Genomic DNA, 18,881 nt, shown 5'->3' with positions numbered 1-18,881 from the left:
CTGTCCAGCTAAAGAAAATGAATTATGACATCTAATAAAAATCCTCAAAGGTTGATTGGAAGCGTCTGTTCATTCACAGCCTTATACTTCGGAGGTCTGGCTTACAGAACACCATGAAACAAACCTACACACACACACACAATCTCACACACACACTTACACATATATGCATAAACATACACTCAAGTAGACACACACAGATGCACGGTCGAACTGAATGTAGTAGAGAATGTAGAAATGCTCCCAATCCATCTAAAATTAAAGGTGTAGAGGAATGGTAGTTTACAGTTTCAACTTTGCATGTGAAAAATGTCAGGGAAGCACATCTAATTTTTTACAACATATCTGTTCTTTTAAAGATATTATTTTATGATCTTGAAACCAGAAGGGACACATGGAGTCCTTGCCAGATTGGCTAGAAGGATGGAATCAAGTATTTATCAGATAAATCCTCAGATAGAACTGAATATCTGATTTGGGATTACAGTTGGGAGACTCACAGAAACAGGTCTAATTCAGATAAGCCCCACAAAACAGATGACTCACAGTTGGAAAGTTGGCTCAAACGGAATCAAGACAAGTCTGAAACGTTAAATTAGTCTGAAACGTTGGCTGAATAGTGGCTGAAAATATCAACATGATCACTCAAAGCTGTTTCGGATTGAGAAGTAAGGTCAACAAATGTTACTGTAGGCTAATTGTTACCACACTGACAAAGACAGGCCCGAATAAGTGAACAAGCACATGAGTGATTGCCCCCAATCTGACAGAATGGAACAGAAAGAGATACCTCAGCTATCAAAACACTGACAGCAATTCCGTCAATCTGGGAAGTCACACAAGTGCAGAGATTTTTCAGGCGTAGGTGTTTGCCTGCTTGGCAACATTTGCAAATTCGATATAGTCTTTTTTTTTTTTTCTTCTCCTAACCAACCGTCCATGAAATCCCCCGACACACATGTACAAACACACAGACACACACTGACACACACAAACACACACCGACACGCAGGGAAAAGGGAAAAGCAGCCCTGGGAGCTTAGTTGTTCAACACTGGCCTTACGCACTAATCCCACTGTTGTCCATGGCCTTCCTCCACTGCGCATCAGATCAAACTTTTACCATGGACATGTCCGTCAGACACGCCCGTTGCGTTAACACAGTGAGTAGGTAAACCGCGCCCCCGGGTGTGTCGATGATGATGATATTATTGCTCCAGGGTGTTCGTTCCACCAGTGGATGCATCTGCATGGACACGGAACGTGCACTTGGACCAGAACTCGTGATATCTCCACTGTAATAATGCGTCTGGTTCCTGATTGCATCACCATACCCAATGTCTGAGCTACATTAGATAAACTATATCACTGCTAGCTGTTCATGAATATTGGAAAGAAAGATATGAAGCTAAATCCCACTGCATGAGTTCTGAATAATATGATAATTTCCCCCCACACACATTTTTCCCGGCATATTTTATCATGGTGGAACTGTTTTACTCTTGCACGGCAACATACGGATGCAGATTCATCACAGAACACCGCTCATGTCACACACAAAAACAGGATTTCTGTAAAATCACAAATTATTTCTAATATCACGTTTCTAATTAATTATTTCTCTTACCACAGGTACAACTAAGAACAGTCTTTTTCCTCATTTCCCATTATTTCCTCCGAAATGAAATGTTGTGATTGGCTGGGATAACTCCCCATTGTGCCGGAGGAAAGAGTCCAAGCAGCCACGATTCGGAATCACGGTTCTCCAACCCCAATTTGTGAATGCACACTTTGTATTCTCCGTCTGACACCCCAACTGTGTCTCGAAATAATATCAAAAAGTAAACGAGGGACTGAAAGTCACTGGCGGTGAAAGATAGGTAAGTTTGCTTCATAAGCTTTATGACCAGGCAAAATAACTTCCATGTGCTCTTTGTCACCCAAGTGCTGCGTGGACATGTATTTTCCTGATGAAGTCTCCCCATGATGACCTTGCAAATTTGAACAGCTGCTGCTCCGACAAAATGAACATCAGGTGGTCCTAATCAGTGGTCACCCTGGTGGTTATCTGATCACTGACCCTGCTGGGCCTCAAAAGACATGAAGCCCTTCACAGACTTAAAAGAACCACATTGTGAATGACATGGTGGGATGGAGAGTTAGGATGGAGAGAGAGAAATACAGAAGCAAAGAATGATAGAGGGATGAAGAGATAGATCGCAGAGCTCAGTCAGTGGAACATGGGTTTGTTTCCCATGGGGACCAGTAGGAAAATGAATGCACTCACTACTGTAAGTCACTCTGGATTAGATCTGCAAGATGTCTAAAACTCTGTAACAGGGGGATGGAGAGATGGATGGAGGACAAAAGGCAATAGTGAAACCCTGTTTAGGGCAGTTGACTCCATTGGTAGGCTGATTTCCTACAATATTTTGTTGTTCCATACTTCGTCAGACGTGACGCACATCCCCAGTTTCACTAGTGACCAGGACTAGTTAGGGTGATCACCAGCATAACACTAGTTTCAATAGTGACCAGGACTAGTTAAGGTGATCACCAGCATAACACTAGTTTCAATAGTGACCAGGACTAGTTAAGGTGATCACCAGCATAACACTAGTTTCAATAGTGACCAGGACTAGTTAAGGTGATCACCAGCATAACACTAGTTTCAATAGTGACCAGGACTAGTTAAGGTGATCACCAGCATAACACTAGTTTCAATAGTGACCAGGACTCGTTAAGGTGATCACCAGCATAACACTAGTTTCAATAGTGAGCAGGACTAGTTAAGGCGATTACCAATGTAACACCAGTTTCACAAATGACCAGGTCTACTGTAGGTCCGGGGATTACTAGCCTCGTGAGGCCACACCTCCAGCCTCGTCTGCCCTCTAGGCCTGGTTTAAGAGGCTAGGGGATCACCAATGTATCATTTGGGATTAGTCATAAAAAATGGAGTCACCCCTTGACTTTGCTATTTCAAATAATACAATGGGTGAGCAGCTTTTTAAGAGTGCGTGTATTGGTGTGAGTTGTATTGTGACCTAGCTCTGATCCACACCCTACACACGCACACACATTTAACGACATTACGGTGCTGCAGAGTTACGTGTTGCAAGGACAAGTCAGCCAGTCTGTCTGCCTGCCTGTCTGTCTGTCTGTTTGTCCATCAGCCTGCCTGCCTGTCCGCCTGCCTGTCTGCCCACCTGCCTGTCTGTCTGCCCGCCTGCCTGTGCGCCTGTCTGTCTGCCCGCCTGCCTGTCCGCCTGTCCGCCTGTCTGTCCGCCCGCCTGCCTGTCTGTCTGCCCGCCTGCTTTGTCTGTCTATCTGCCCGCCTGCCTGTCCGTCTGCCCGCCTGCCTGTCTGTCTGTGCGCCTGTCTGTCTGTGCGCCTGTCTGTCCTAACCAGCCCGTCCTAACCAGTCTAACTGCCTCTTGGGCTCTGCATGGTGATTAGTGTGGACCACTGGAGCTGTTGCCATGGTAACCAGCTGCAGCAGAAATGATCACATGTTATTAGATGTGTCTGACGCCGGCAGTGGACAAACCACAGCACTAGATAACACTGAAGGAAGGACAAAAGAAAGAAGGGGTGTGGACACTAAAGAAATTCCTTGAAGAGAGGAGCAAGTGATAACATCTGAGGCGGAAATACACTAAGCCCTGATTTAAAGATGTGTTATTTCAGTTGAACACCAACAGCAGCACATGAAACACGCGCACACATAAACTAAGACAAGGTTGTATGCACACGCATGCATGTAACGCTATGCACGCATGAACGCATAGACACAAGCACACCCACACGCACGCACACACACACACACACACACACACAGTGATGAATCTGATAGTGATGCAGCCAAACAATCTTATATACCAGAGGAAATAAGGATCTTAATGAGATCAGGCAGGAGATCCAGCCAGCAATACAGTTAATACTGTAGTAGATACAGATGAATCACATGATCAACAGGGATCACATGAACAGCACTTTTTCTACCCTCCTTAATCAAATTTCCTTCTACAGTTCTCATGTCAGACATGTTGCATGAAAACACGACAGGTATGACTGAAAAAGGAAGCTTCCGTTAAATATTATTGACTTTGACAGTTTGTTCGTTTCACATGGTTATATCTCCTTGTGTCCGTGAAATCAATAACGCAAGAAATTGCAGTGCAAATACTTAGAGAATGGCCGTACATCATCGGCGTCTCGCAGTACTGAAGTCATGCAATGAATGTGCTCTGCGGTCTTCAAACTAGGACTCAGCCATTTGAAAAATAAAAATAGACAGTTTCCTATCCATAATGCATAGACAGTTTCTCATCATTATGTGTCCTAATGCCACGTGCACACAGATGGCTCAAACTATTTACTGAAATAGTCATAATCGGTATCGTAATACCCATACTACCTTGCGGCCAAACTCGAAAAAGCATCTATTCATATTATCACACCGTGATTTGTTTCTCTTATCATCTGGGCATGAGCGCAACAGACGCTCAAATCGGACCCATTGGAAGCACTTCCGCCAAGCTGATTGCGCCATGCAACTTGATGCATGCAACGCATTCATGTCTTCATCCTGTTTTGAGGAGTTTCTGTCTGAGGAGGCGGTATGACACGAGCACGTCTTGCTATAGGTGTTCTTTGTTGTGCTTGCATTAGACAACAGAGTGAAAGCAGGAGGGGGGTCAAAAACATATTGGGGAAGGCCATGGTTGCTGTCTGAAAGAGGCCTGGGTGTAGGGCTCCTGGCACCAGAGTTTGTGTTCCGTCGAATGTCTGGTGGCTGGGCTAGCGTTGGGTTCAATACGCTTCTCAAACTCTTTCTACAGACGTGCCATGATGACTCATCCTAATAATTAGCAGGGCAAGTTCAACTGTCTTAAAACATTTTGTGGTTAGATAAGATAGAATGCTATCAATGTATACTAATGTCTTCTCCAGCTACTTGTAGGTTCTGGGGTAGGATGGGAACGTGGAAAGTGAACAGGTGAACAGGTCCGCGTGATTACAATCTGTCTTAAATGTTTTTTGTACATAAAATTATAACATCTGCAATCTGCAGTGCCAAAAAGCTAACTAGCTAACCACACAAGAAATGTTTAAAACTACTAATGGTAAGGCTTTGTCTGTTCTCGATATGATGTAAGGCATTCACAGTGCTGCATACAAAATCTCCACATCCAGCAGATATATCCTATCTCTAGCAACCGAGAAGTGCAAACTTGCATCCAGACTCTCCATGTTTTCCTTTATAAGACACAATTCAATGTGACAAAAACAGCAAAAATAGGAAATGGCAGCATGTTCCATCCGGGAGAGTTTCTGACAACATGATTACAAAACGTCAAACAGAGCGCAGGAGGGAAATCGTACTAAAATGAGCTCCTTGCACATAGTGCACTCTGAGTGGCAACTTCTTAAATGAGGACAATGGAGACATGACAGCCCTGTTACTAAACACACACAGCCAGCAAAACTGTATTCTAGCTAAATGACTACCTCTAACCCCAAAGATGCCCATTCCAGTTACAAATCATATTAACTTGACCGCTGCAAATATCATAAACGTGAGTGGGTGAAGGTCCTGAGAGCAATTGCAGCTGGGTACCTATCTACTGGTGTTAAATACTTCACATTACTTCAACTACATTTGCACCGTTTTAATCTCTAGACACACAAAAACAAAAATAATAGGATTTCAAGAAATTTACGCTAAATCCTTATTTATTTAACATTTAACAAGTCTTGAAGGTGTGCAGACCTCAGTACGCGGGTGAAAAGAAATAAGCGGAGAATCTCAGCCTCACTTATGGGCTTTAATTAGATATTTCGGGGCACACATTTTTGTAATGCTGATGGATGGGACTTTAAGTGACAGCTCTGTCACTGTTCCGGATGACAGGAGATTGACTTGATGTCAGGCGCCTGTCAATCCCTTTCTCGCTGCAACCAAAGCCAAGGCTCACTTCAGAATGGAGCAATCTTCACAAACAGAGAAGCACTCACGCATGCAGACGCCACAGCACCACAGACCCTGAAGTTCTGAGAAGAACCTTATCAAAGTGCCATTGATGACAATACCACTACTACAGTCAATAACGCCACCACTTAGTATGGGCTCCACAGAGTCCAGAATTATGTAGTCAATTCAAATAAGAGTTTCCTGGCCAAGAAATCTCTGCTCTTTAGGCAATTTAATTAACGGCGTCGATACTTGTATGGTCCTAGGTGCCACTATACCGAAAGGAATTACTTTGTGTCCCAGTGTCCGCATTTACTTCAGGCGCTACTTTTTAATTCAGAGTATCTTGCCACACAGAACTTTTCCCTTCTGGTTTAGTTTGTGCTCTTGAAGTATAAACTCTGGTTGGGGTCAACAGCTTGTTCATCCTGTGTTCATAGGCGACAGTATGCTAGGGTGGAAAAGGCCAGCAAACCCTTATAGCACCACAGCAATGAATGAATGTTTTCCCATTTATATATAAAAAAAAAAATGATGTTCCCGCGAACAAGCTCTGACTGCTCAGTGAGCTGGCACAGTCAATAAAGTGCATCTTCATTGGCTTAGACAGACTCTCTTGACTTTGAAAGCTATAAGATCCGGTTGATTGACATATCTGTAGGCTATGTAAAAGTTGCTTGTAGCTATCCCACTGAAGTGATGGCCCTTGATCTCTAGTCATACTTTTTAAATCAAAATTGTTGAATAAGGGTGTGTGGTTGTATGTGATCCTAGACAGTTTTTTTACAGGCAAAATGTAATGTAAATTTGGCCCTTGTCTCATTGCAAATATAATAAGTTATAGCTAGAATAATGCTAGCTTGCCAATGGGCTATTATATAAAATTGGATAGCTCCTATTTTACGGAGATCCTTCTCAGGAAAAATAACTTCTTTCAGGATCAGGCTGTAGTGAAGTGCACTCAGCATGCAAACGTGTGCAAATCTAAATCCCCCTGCTTCTAAGTGAATTTAAGGGCTTTATTATCAATGGTTTAGGATCTTTAAATATTTATGCAACTACTGGTAACAGTGGCAGATGGCCTAGAGGTTCGAGCCTCTGACTTGTGAGCAAAGGGTTTCTAGATTGAGTCCCTGACCTCTTAAGATGTACAGTATGTCATTGTGGTTTTGAGTTAAACAGTCACCCCCTAATTGCTTGTACCGAAATTGTCTAAATGTCTAAAATGCAGCAACAGTATCAACACAAACCAGATGTACAAATGGCATAACATATACATCAACGTACTCACAACGTCAGCTCATTTGCCAGAACCTCCACGGAGATGTTTGGTCTCAGATAACTCCCGATTTGAAATGTTTTTTTTTTTCTTCACCCATCTGTCTTGTGATGAGACCTTCAGGCAAACTTTTGGACATACATTAGAGACGACATTACAGTATTCCACTGTGATTCCGAAAGGTTCTACCTCTTAGTGGCCTAACCTAGTACCGCATGTCATTCGTGTAGATTGAAAGCACCCCTATGCACGTTAATCATTCCGTGTCCGCGGGACCTCTGACATACGAGCCAAATAAAAGCAGGGGGACTCCGCAACTATCAGAATAACAACAAATGGCAAGTCAAGCCTGGCTGAGATGCTTCACCAGTACAGCTGAGGCATTAAAGATGTAAGACAAATGTCTCCTAAAAATCCCTGATAGAGTGTATATGTCTCTGTGTGTGTGTGTTTGTGTAAGGGACACAGAGAAAGAGAGAGAGTGTGTGTGTGTGTGTAGGGGTTAAGTTATAACGTGTGTTTTCGGTGCTGTCTACAGTGTGTCTGGATGATCTACATAGTCTGGGGATCACACATCGTTCAGGAATGAGCACGACAGTGCCAGGCCAGCCTGACTCACTGGAAGACAGGACCGCCTTCTTGGAACTGTTTTCTGGGTTGTCTGAGTCCTCCAAGGTGAAGAACAAGTACTTGCGAACTGAGGAGTGTAAAGGCAAAATGTTCTTAACACACAGACGAACACGCATAATTATGCACATACACGCACACACTTAGGTTTTATTATCGAAAATCAGCAATTAAAAAAAATATTTACCTCAGCCCTAACCCTCCCCTTTACACTGACTTCAATAACCTAACCTTTATGCCTAACCTTAATCTAAATCTAACCCTTAGGGACGGTTACGACAGACACGATTAAGCCTAGTCTAGGACAAAAAAAAAGACTAGGCTTAATCTGTGTCTATGTCTAAACCTAGCCCTAACCCTAATTTTAAACAAAAACCTAACCCCAAGCCAGATCTAAAGTGTAGATTAGCCAAATGTCCTCACTTGGCATGATATTCCTTGTTTTACTATTGTAGTCAAATACAAAACCAGACAACACAACACACATACAGAGACACAAACACATGCATTTTCTTAAGCACACACACAAAGACACACACAACACACATACAGAGACACAAACAAATGCATGTTCTTAAGCACACACACACACACACACACACACACATATCAGATCTCTATATTTTCTCTCTCTACAGTATCAAAGCAGATCAATTCCTTTTTTCATACATTTTTTTTAATCCTCAACATCTACAGTGAGTAGAAAAAAACTCCACTTCAAACTCCACAGGCCCCCTGTCCAATTACACACTAAATCACTGGCTATTTGTCTGACTATTGATTGCTTGGAGATATTTGATTGCAATGTCTTGTCTCCATTCTATTTTCAGGACTTCAGATTCTGATTGAGAAGGGCCAACAAAAGCCTCGGAGATATCCCTGCTTTTACTCAAAAGCAATATCTAACCCCAACCTCTCCGATTCCACCCATTCAAAAACCAGCAGTTGTGGGAATGTTGACACAGTTTGATAATGAATACTGATGCCATTTCCAAGTGTTACACAAACACGTGGTGCAACTTCAAATGGACTTTACCACATAGCGAAAGGCAAAATAAATCTCCTTCCATGTCGACGAAGGCTCTGCATAGGGACCCATTTTGTGTGCGATGACAGTGGGGAACAGCATGTAGAGTGAAACATTACATTGCCACTGCTGGGAGACAAATACAATTTCTCCGTAATTTCAGCTTTGTGCTTCATTGACTTGTATAATCCAAAGTCACATTTTTGTCTACAATTTTGTCTCAGTAATTTCCATTGTGCTGTTCCTGGAACCATAGGGAACAATTTTAGAGACTGTTTTATGAAAATGAGTTTGGGAAGCACTCCCCAAGAGTCTGACAATATCCAGGAACAACGACAGGGAATTAAATAGGACTGTCAATTAATAATTTGTTTACGATATTTGGCAACATCATTATTGGAAATATTCAGCAGCTTTGTGCATCACTAAACAAATAGGTGTAAACAGGACAAACAGAAACACTGCCAAACACACACGTGCAAAGGTATTCACATGCTGGCACCAACAAACACATACACACACACACGTGGATGCAGGTTGGCAGACAACCACACACACACTAACACACACACACACACGCATTCACACACAACATCACTGGCCACCATGTGTTCCCACGCTGGGATATACATTAACCTCCCTAATACAAATGAAGCATGCAACTGCCACTTCACCGTGAGCAAGGTCCTATCTTCGGGTGTTTATGGTAGAAATTGAGCACACCCAAAATGTCTTTCTCAGTGCAATAGCGCATCGATACAGGTGGGTGGCGCCCTTGTGCACGTCATACGGATTGAGATTTACTGCATGACCTTGTCAGCAATCTCAAAGTCAGTGTCTGATAGAGAAAGGATCTGGCATTTTGTCTTAGTGTACTTGGCCCGATCTATCAACATCCTATAATTCCATCAAAACATTTCATGTCCTTTCACAAACCAGCTGGGACAAACTCCAGTGTACTGAAAGAAAGTGACATTTCACTAAAAGGCCATACTGAAGTTGACTTCAATCAGAACAGACTAAATCCTTTTCACACTGTAGATGATGGCAATATTGTGGTGAGGTCAGCCTGTCTGTCTGCATGTACCTTACCTAGGGCACAGACATAATGCCACTTCACCCAGAAATACTGTTATAACGCCACTTTATTTAGACATACTGTTATAAGGCCACTTTAACTAGACATACTGTTTTAATGCCACTTCACCCAGACATACTGTTATAATGCCTCTTTACCTAGACAAACTGTTATAATGCCACTTTACCCAGAAATACTGTTATAACGCCAATTTACTTAGATATACTGTTACAAGGCCACTTTAACTAGACATACTGTTATAATGCCACTTTACCTATACATACTGTTATAATGCCACATTAGTTAAACATGCTGTAATAATGCCACTTTACCTAGACATACTGTTATAATGCCACTTTACCTAGACATACTGTTATTATGCCACTTAGACATTCTGTTATAATGCCACTTTACCTAGACATACTGTTATAATGCCACTTAGACATTCTGTTATAAGGACACTTTTCCTAGACATACTGTTATAATGCCACTTTAGCTCGACATACTGTTATAATGCCACTTTATAACAGAGTTCACCTACAGTGTGTTTACTGTTTGACGTACCTCTGGGAGAAGATGTCCCTGTACGGACTTCCATGCTGCATGGCGATGCCATAGCCCCGGTCTGGTGCATTGTTCCCCACGGTGTAAAAGGAGCAGTCCTCATCATTGATCGCCACATACTCCAGCACTGCTGCATCCCACACAAACGCAAAACGGCCAGACTTCACCTGAGAGAGAAGAGGACACAGAAATACAACTACTAAGTGTATCCGTGATGAAACACTTAACTTTCTATGTTCCACTCGCTAAGCCTATTCTTAAAATTATATTAGTACGGGAAGAAACAGATATAGGAACTACATTTCAACACTCGGAAAAGATGGTAACATTACTGAACATGAACATTGTGAGAAATTGTGTTGTATGCACTGTGAGATATTGCCCAGAGATTTTCAACAACGTTGGAGGTCACCATTTTTTTTCTTGTTTCAATTATACACGGTGCCTGAACCTAATAAATTAAAAAACTAAAGACTAAAAGACACATGTACATGATTAGTGTCCTATGTAATTGGAATCTACATAATAAATTAAAGGCCAAGTGCAGCTAAAACACATTTTCCCAATTAATTTAATTGTATTTGTACACCATTCATGGTTTGCACCTTCCTCAGCATTTGTGCTGTTGCCATGGTAACTGACAATATAAGGACGCCGCAACCGCTTGGATGAACAGGGGCTGATTTCTGTTTTCTCTAAATAACACTATAGGGGCTGGGAAATACAACGACATCCCTCAAGTAGGCTAATATTTACTAGAAAACAACATTGTAATCATCATCATATCATCAAAAGTACTTTGTTAATATTTAGCTATCAAAGTCTGTCAAGAATAGCTAGAATAGCTAGCAATGCTAATGTTAGCTAGCAAAAAATTCAGTTGAGCTTTTAATTATTCTTTAGAGACTATCATGCCTTAGTAATACACTTTAGACTAAACACTGAGTAGAATTCTCAGTTGTCATGAGCCCCAAAAGAAACATTTAAAACATTTTAGTGACATTATGTGCAATCCATGAATACCATAAAATAACATTCTGAAATGGTAAAAACTGGATAACGTCCTATTATTATAGAGAGATGTTGAATGATGTTTGAATAAAAAATAATCAATGGGGACTTTCATTTGAAGATGTAGCAAGTGTACAGATGTATATATAAATTACCACTATGTCGGCCATTTACCCTTTAGTATGCCCACGTGTTCTGTGTGACTCAGTTGGTAAGAGCATGGCCCTTGCAACGCTAGGGTTGTGGGCTCAAAACCCCATGGGGTCCCAGTGCTGGAAAAATATCAAAATGTATGCACTTTGGATAACAGCGTCTACTACATTATGTAAAAAGTGTCCGTTCATTGAACACACTGTTTGACGGGTTGGGCCCAAGCATGTTCCACAGAAATGTTCCCCCATCCAGTCAGTTTACATCAGGATAGAAAGGTGCCTGACTGGAAGGTTTAATAGACCCCATCAATTTAACATCCTCAGAAAATATGAGCCCATGAGCTGGAGAAACCTGGTAAAACTCACTGACACACACGTCTTGAAGTCAATTTCCTAAATAGACTGGCCCCCCCCATCACATCCTACATGGCCCCCTATTCACTTTGCAGAGCACTACTTGTAACCCGGGACCCTTTGGGACACAACCATGATCAGAGGTGACAATCTCTCTCTGTCTCACAGCAGATACATGGACCCTAATAACAGCCCACTTACCAGCTACATCAATCCCCCTTTTTCGAAGAACACCCATGTACAACGACTCACATTTGACCCTCTTTTGAGACGCGTCGGCCTTCTTTAAGATTCCGTTAGTGTGTTTTGGCTATTCATTGTTATTGCACCTCTAGGAGACGCGCCGGGAGGCCGAGGACTCCGCACACACCAGGACTCAGAAGTCTCATTGACTGTAATGGTCCTTTCAGAGATTTTCAGACGACTCCCACCCGCCTGTGTCTGGACGGGGTCGACGTGATTGACCTCTGCAGAATGACTCAAGTCTGAATATGAAAATCTTCTCATTTGGTCATTTGGCTCAAACAGCAGAATCTGGGTTGGGGAAACCAGGCAGCAGCAGGGTCCCAAATGGCGCACTATTCCCTGGTTGAAAGTAGGCCACAAAGGTATGTAAACTTGGAAATAGGTGGCAATTTGGGCTGCACACACTTGCTTCTTCTACATCGCCCTGGAGACTTATAGTTCTGCTTCCAGGGAAATTACGTTGGGTCAATCAATTCCGTGGGCTCGGAAGATGACATCCAAGTATAAGCATGCATAGCGATTGTCGGGGTTCCTCTTCAACTAGAGCCAGCGTTCACAATATCTTGGCAGGTACTAAAGTTAACTCCGGGAAGAATTAAGTAATTACATTATTTAGTTTTTTCCATTCCTTTCCATAAGATGTGATCTAGTGAGATGTGTCTCTTTATTGCTTTTTTTTTTTAAAGGACAAGATGTTTCTTTAACCTACTGGCTAAAGCTGGCAGAAGTTTGTAATGGTTTATTTAAAGAAAACTAAACGATGGATTACAGTTTCTCTTAGCCCACAGACTACTTTCAGGGTAAGATACCATCTAACACCACGTTGTAAAATAGTGAAATTCTCCTTTAATCCTCTGTCCCTTATCTTTTCTGACTCTAACGGCCTCTTTTCTCCAAACTTGATGAGGGTGTCTTTGTTTTCGGGAAAAGGCTATTATAATGGAATACACTGTTGATGATGATATTATCTATAATAACCCAAAACCCATTGAAAATCTAATGACACAATAATAGGTCCTCCAGACCGAACGGTTTTAAACGTTTACACTGTAAAATTTCCCGCCACATTTCCTGGAGAGTATCTTGTGAAATTGATCTACTTTATCATACAGTAAGATATCCTTAAAAAGTAACAAAGCAAATGCAAAACAGTGCCTTTTATGAACACTTGAAACCATTTAAAAAATGTTAATGGAAGTTTTTATGCCATATAAGCTATTGTGCAAGAGCAGGGAAGAAATGTCCAGATCCCTATTGATATCTAATCTCTTTTCCAATTGTAAAACGAGAAATGAGAATAAATGGGAATGCAAAGTCCTCTGTTGTTCTGTTTCACATTAAAAAAGAACACTAAATAAACTAGTACAGGGTTGTTAGTAGCTTTACAGGCACAAAGACACAAATCCAGCCTATTTCTACAATTAGTCTTCTTAAAACAGTTTTTTTTAGCTTCAATCCTAATGTTAACCACACTGTTAACAGATTACTTTATCCTTTATCTTTTGGTCCACTAGCGGCAATTTGGGATCTTTTTTGAGAGATTTAGATGGCTCAGTGATTCCCAATAATATTCAAAGCTTGCTGTCTCACATGAACGTGAATGTAGTAAAATGAAAGAGGGATTTCTTTGGTTCCAGTCTCCCATAGTTTGTTGATGTGAAGGGGAAAATTACCAATTATCTTAGTTACACAGTGACCCAGTTCCATTTGTGACCCAGTCCAATAAGAAGTCTGCATTTTCGTATGTGCTTTTGCATGCACCCAATCTATTTGTGGGTGAAAAGAATGTGAAACACTGTCATTCCCCAACTGTCATATTAGCAGTTCTTCTTCTACTACACCTGTTTACCAACAGAACTGTCTACCTCAACACTTGTCTACAGCTCCATGTCTACCACTACACCTGCCTACCGCCACACCTGCCTACCGCTACCCAAGCCTAACGCAACACCCACCTACCGCTACACCTGCCTACCGCCACACCTGCCTACCGCTACACCTGCCTACCACTACACCTGCCTACCGCCACACCTGCCAACCGCTACCCAAGCCTAACGCTACACCCACCTACCGCTACACCTGCCTACCGCCACACCTGCCTACCGCTACACCTGCCTACCACTACACCTGCCTAGCTCTGTAACTTTTCAGGCGCCCAAGCTGCCGGAGGTAGTACAGAGGTAGTGATGGGATCACAAAATCTTTGCTACTGAAGCATCCTCACTCCCAAGGTGTTGCTGGCTAATTTGCATCCCCCATAGTGCTCATCAGCCACTCGTCAGCTAGCAACACAGTCCAAGCCTGAAGAAAGAATGGTGGTCGGCTTGGCATTTAGACAAATTGTCCTAGACTATGGCACTACCTGGCAGACCCAATTACCACATTTTCTGGGGCTGAACTAGTTAGTTGAGTAGTTAGTTGAGTAGTACTTAATTTTTTTCTCAGCCTAATATCTTTCAAGTTTCCCAAAAATGAAATGGAACTAAACAAATTGAACATATGTTGCGATTTATAAAAAAAAAGATCCAACAACTCTGTTAATGATTCAGCTGTAGGTGGAAGTCAGGTAGAAGTCAGGTGGCTGCATATGAAATGACGTTGACCTTTGAGGTGGATAACTCTGATTGGGTGAGCGTCGCCTGTACACAGCCGATCAGGTGGCCGCTGTGACTCTAATCGTGCCAAGATAATTATTGAAAGCCATTTTCGTCAAACAGAGAGCTTGGTGAATCCTAATCACAGCATTGTTGTTTTATCTCCAGGTAATATGATTCCACATCCATAATCAGAAAATAAAAGCTGCCCAGCCTTCCCCTCTTGAGTTGCACTACCTTTTATGTGTGAGTTACAGAATCTCATAGGATTCTGGGGCAGGACATGCAACGGTGGCGGAATTAGGGACTCCATGTCGCGAAACCTTAGGATCACCACCATCATGGCACATTGTTGTATTTGTCGAGTGACAGTGCAAAAAGTGAGGACCACCTAGTGAATGGGATCGGGTAGTTTGTGAACCCGGGCTCCAGTGGGTCGCAGTGGGGCTTTTCAGCGTTCAATCCAGGCTTGATCAAGGTGGACAAATGTGGCTTCCTCAGTTACAGTCGGGGTATTTACACCACAGATTGCTTATTTTCCGTATTCAAAAAGCCAACAATCACTCTTTCCATCTCTCTACACCCCCCCCCCCCCACCCCCCCCGGCCAGATCAGCCCGCTGTTTTCACTGACAGGGCTTCCTCTCCAAAAGCCTCCCTCAATATGCCAGCTCACAACTGTCCTCTCCGCCTTCCAGCTTTGTCTCAGGCTCTCTCTGCATCTGTTCAGAGGCCTCACTCCCCCACCCCCCCCGCTATTCCCCCTCTCTCTATCGTTCTATTGGTTTGTTTTCAAGAAATCGGGAAGCGTTCCCATACTCAGATCATCCTCGACTAGGGCTGGCCTCTGGGCTCAGCGAGTGGAGATAGCCTTTCCCAGCAGCACAGTTCTCCGGCGGGTGGGCACAGTTCGCTGGCGGGTGGGCACAGTTCTCTGGCGGGTGGGCACAGTTCTCTGGCGGGTGGGCACAGTTCTCTGGCGGGTGGGCGCCGTTCGGTTGCACCCATGGTAATCCCGCTGGGTGGTGACAGTGGCGGAAGACTGACGACGTGTGACAACTTCCTCTCCTCAGATTGCTTTTTGAGCCTTGATTGGCCTTGAGCTGTCATTAATTCTTGCCGTTTTCACAGCAAAAAATAAAAGGCAATTAATAGTCCATCATCAACCATATGCAAATCTATGAAACAATTTCAAAAGAGAGATCTGACAATAAAAAACAGAATAATTAAAAACAGATGTTGAAGAAACAGTCCAGGACAGCTCACTGGGCTAGAACTAAAATGCCTTTGCTAATAGGATCCGGCATTAAATGTCTCTCTTCCTTTTTTTTTTTCTTCAATGTTATTCTACATACTGAAGTCCTTTCCAGTTGTGTACTTGTTTTTGTGCTAGTTTTAAATTAAATCCAGTTCCAGTGGATGGGTTCAGATGAAATACCCACCAGACCTCCAGCAACAGTATGGTGTGAGTTGGGGAGATGGGAGTAAACACAATTCTGGATTGGTGAACATGCCTTTCTGTCAGCACTCCCTTGCAGAGTAATTCAGAGTAATCTGCCAGAGGTAGGTAAGGGACCTGGTGTATGACACTAACAAGGCTAATATATACCAGCAGTATCAAGCCACCCACCTGCCTTTGGCAGGGTAGCTATGTACTGCATTACACAGGGAAGAACTTAAGTTGAGAGAAAATATTGGGTTACCCTTGAATTCTCCAGACTAAATGTTTTATTCACAGGGCTTGGACACTTTCCTGCTCTGAAAGAGAGTCGTTTCTAAGGAAGGACTTTATATCCAAGGATTTGGCCTGCAGGAATTTTGCCCAAGTTCCCTGTACAAAAACAGGAGTGTGTCTGTGTGGGTTTATGAATATTTGTGGTTGTGAAGTGGGATGTTAATAGACTTTATCTGCCGTTTTTCTCGAACATCATTGGAAACTTAGCCCAGTGTTGCAAAGCTTGTAGCTACTTTACATTAAATTGCACCACTGACTAACCTCAATATGCCGCTCCACAATACCCAGACCCCCGTTCAAAGTATGATCTTCCTATAAATATTAACATTGGAGAAAAGGTTACTACCACCATTGAATCACAAATACACAAATGAAATGTATTTTGTATTTAAGACACTTCCTTTCTCTGATCTTCTCAGCTGAAACACAGGCAGACGGTGACCTCCCTAAACAGCGGGGGAACCAGAACAACCATCTCCTTGATACCCAACAAAGATCCGGAGCACGTAAACTGAGGGAAGAAGCAGTGGTACTATGAGTTTTACCTAAGAGGACTTGGCTATTGATTTCACAAAGAAAGTAGGGTTTAACCACTGCATAAACCAATTATGTTTTTTTTTTTTTACTTAAACAATGATTTGGAACATGTCGCACTGAAGTTGCATTAAACTGTATTAAATTGCATTGCAGCTGGCCCCTCAGGATGGGTTCCTTGGCACTGGCTATGTCTCATCCTCCCTCCATGTGTTGAATGCACAATACTCGACTGCCACCGAACTAGACGACGAGAGGTAAAAAATAGAGCCACCAGTCATTTGTCAGGAACTTTCGGCCCCAGTAAAAGCCATAAGTCAGGCAAATGGACCCGCATTGTCCGCGCTTATCCCCCTATGCCTTTTCCCTCCCCCGGCGGCATTACTGCTCTCTCGGACACGAGGCTCCCGGTCTTTATCAAATCACTTCCTGTCGGCTTTGAGGTGCCACGCCCAGCCCCTGCAGCCGCCTTGGGGGAGTTAACGTGCCTCTCGCCTGGGGACTGATCCCAATCACCCTCCCGCAGAGCTCGCCAGCCCGGCCCGCCAGCACTGAGTCATTACCTTTCAAACTCTGTAGGCTAGCAACAGAGGATCCCGCGCCACGCTTGTCATTTGCAATTCCAAAGGTGTCCCGAAGGGCCGTTCTGTCCACTCCTGGCACTGGGTAGATCCAGGACCAGTTTGATGATGGATGATTGAGACTCTACTGTGGCCGTACGGGCGGACAGGGCAGCCCGAGGAGGCCTCTCTGAGTCAACGTTATCTATTCAGTGTTGTGACGGGTCGCCCCTCCACACTGCCACGTCTCGCCCTCTCCGACAGGTGCGGTCACGACCCTGACAACGCAGGCAGGATGTGACAACAGCAGGTGAAACTGGTGGAGAATCTGAGGATGATGTTATCCCCTGCTCTGCCAAGCTGTAGCTGGGTGGAGGGATGAGGGGAGTGCTGGACTGTCCTTCTTCCTGGTTCCGGACTGTGATGCATCACAGTCTCCCCTTTTTCAAAAGTCCATTAGACCCTGGCGTGGCGCCATCTTGTCCGGGTCAAACCCGGGAAAAGTTGTGCGGGAGGGTGTGAGAGCTAGCCGAATGAGGATGAGGCTGCATCGTTGGCACCGGTTTGGAGGGCGATGAAGAGAAGGGCTCGGAAGGTTCCATTGGGACTATCCTCCCGCATTTCTGCAGTGTCCGTTTGTTTAATGCACTTCCAATCGAATCATTTAACTGTGGGCCAAAAAAACGAAGTGAGGGGACGGGTGTTTGTTCTCATTAACTTCTCTTCAGGGGGAATTCCGATGTGAAATGTAATTATTACGTTTGGGTCGTCTTGCTGGCAACCAGGTCTGGTGAGGCCAAGAATAAACTGCTCTTTCGAATGCTGTTTGCCTTAGCCGCTCTTTCATTTATGCATTTCTTTCTGATAATGTTTCCAATTACGCTTTCACAAATTTCTCCTTTGTGATGTGATTGCGTTTACTGTGCGGTAGGTTCAGCAGTGAGGTCCTCCTTTAATCTTGTAATGATCTGCATTTATCTGAATTGTCTCGTTAAGGGAGTGTGTCAAAATGATCTAACACTGTGCTATTCAAACTTAGTGGCAGCGGCGACCCTGTTAATATTCAGCCAGATTTAACTGGGAGTCTATTTATTCGGGTAAGTTTTCTTGCACTGCTACCCCACGCCAAAACTAATAACACAACC

General features: G+C 43.3%; 1 protein-coding gene across 7 annotated transcripts in view; it reads right to left on the bottom strand.

The window, feature by feature from the left end:
• The window catches only part of grid2 (glutamate receptor, ionotropic, delta 2), a 351,085-nt gene that overhangs the window by 9,888 nt on the left and 322,316 nt on the right, over positions 1 to 18,881 (bottom strand). For all 7 annotated transcript variants that reach the window (XR_001198414.4, XR_001198415.3, XM_013136897.3 and 4 more), the window contains one exon: positions 10,552 to 10,718. Coding sequence is in view for 5 of the 7 variants with exons in the window: in XM_013136897.3 (XP_012992351.1) it covers positions 10,552 to 10,718 (167 nt within the window). In the remaining 2 variants the exon portion in view is untranslated. The remainder of the gene's footprint in view (positions 1 to 10,551; positions 10,719 to 18,881) is intronic.

This window comes from Esox lucius, chromosome 13, assembly GCF_011004845.1.
Source record: "Esox lucius isolate fEsoLuc1 chromosome 13, fEsoLuc1.pri, whole genome shotgun sequence".
NCBI classification, from domain to species: Eukaryota; Metazoa; Chordata; class Actinopteri; order Esociformes; family Esocidae; genus Esox; species Esox lucius.
Note: the sequence above shows the minus strand (reverse complement) of the source record. Positions and strands in the feature narration are given on the sequence as shown.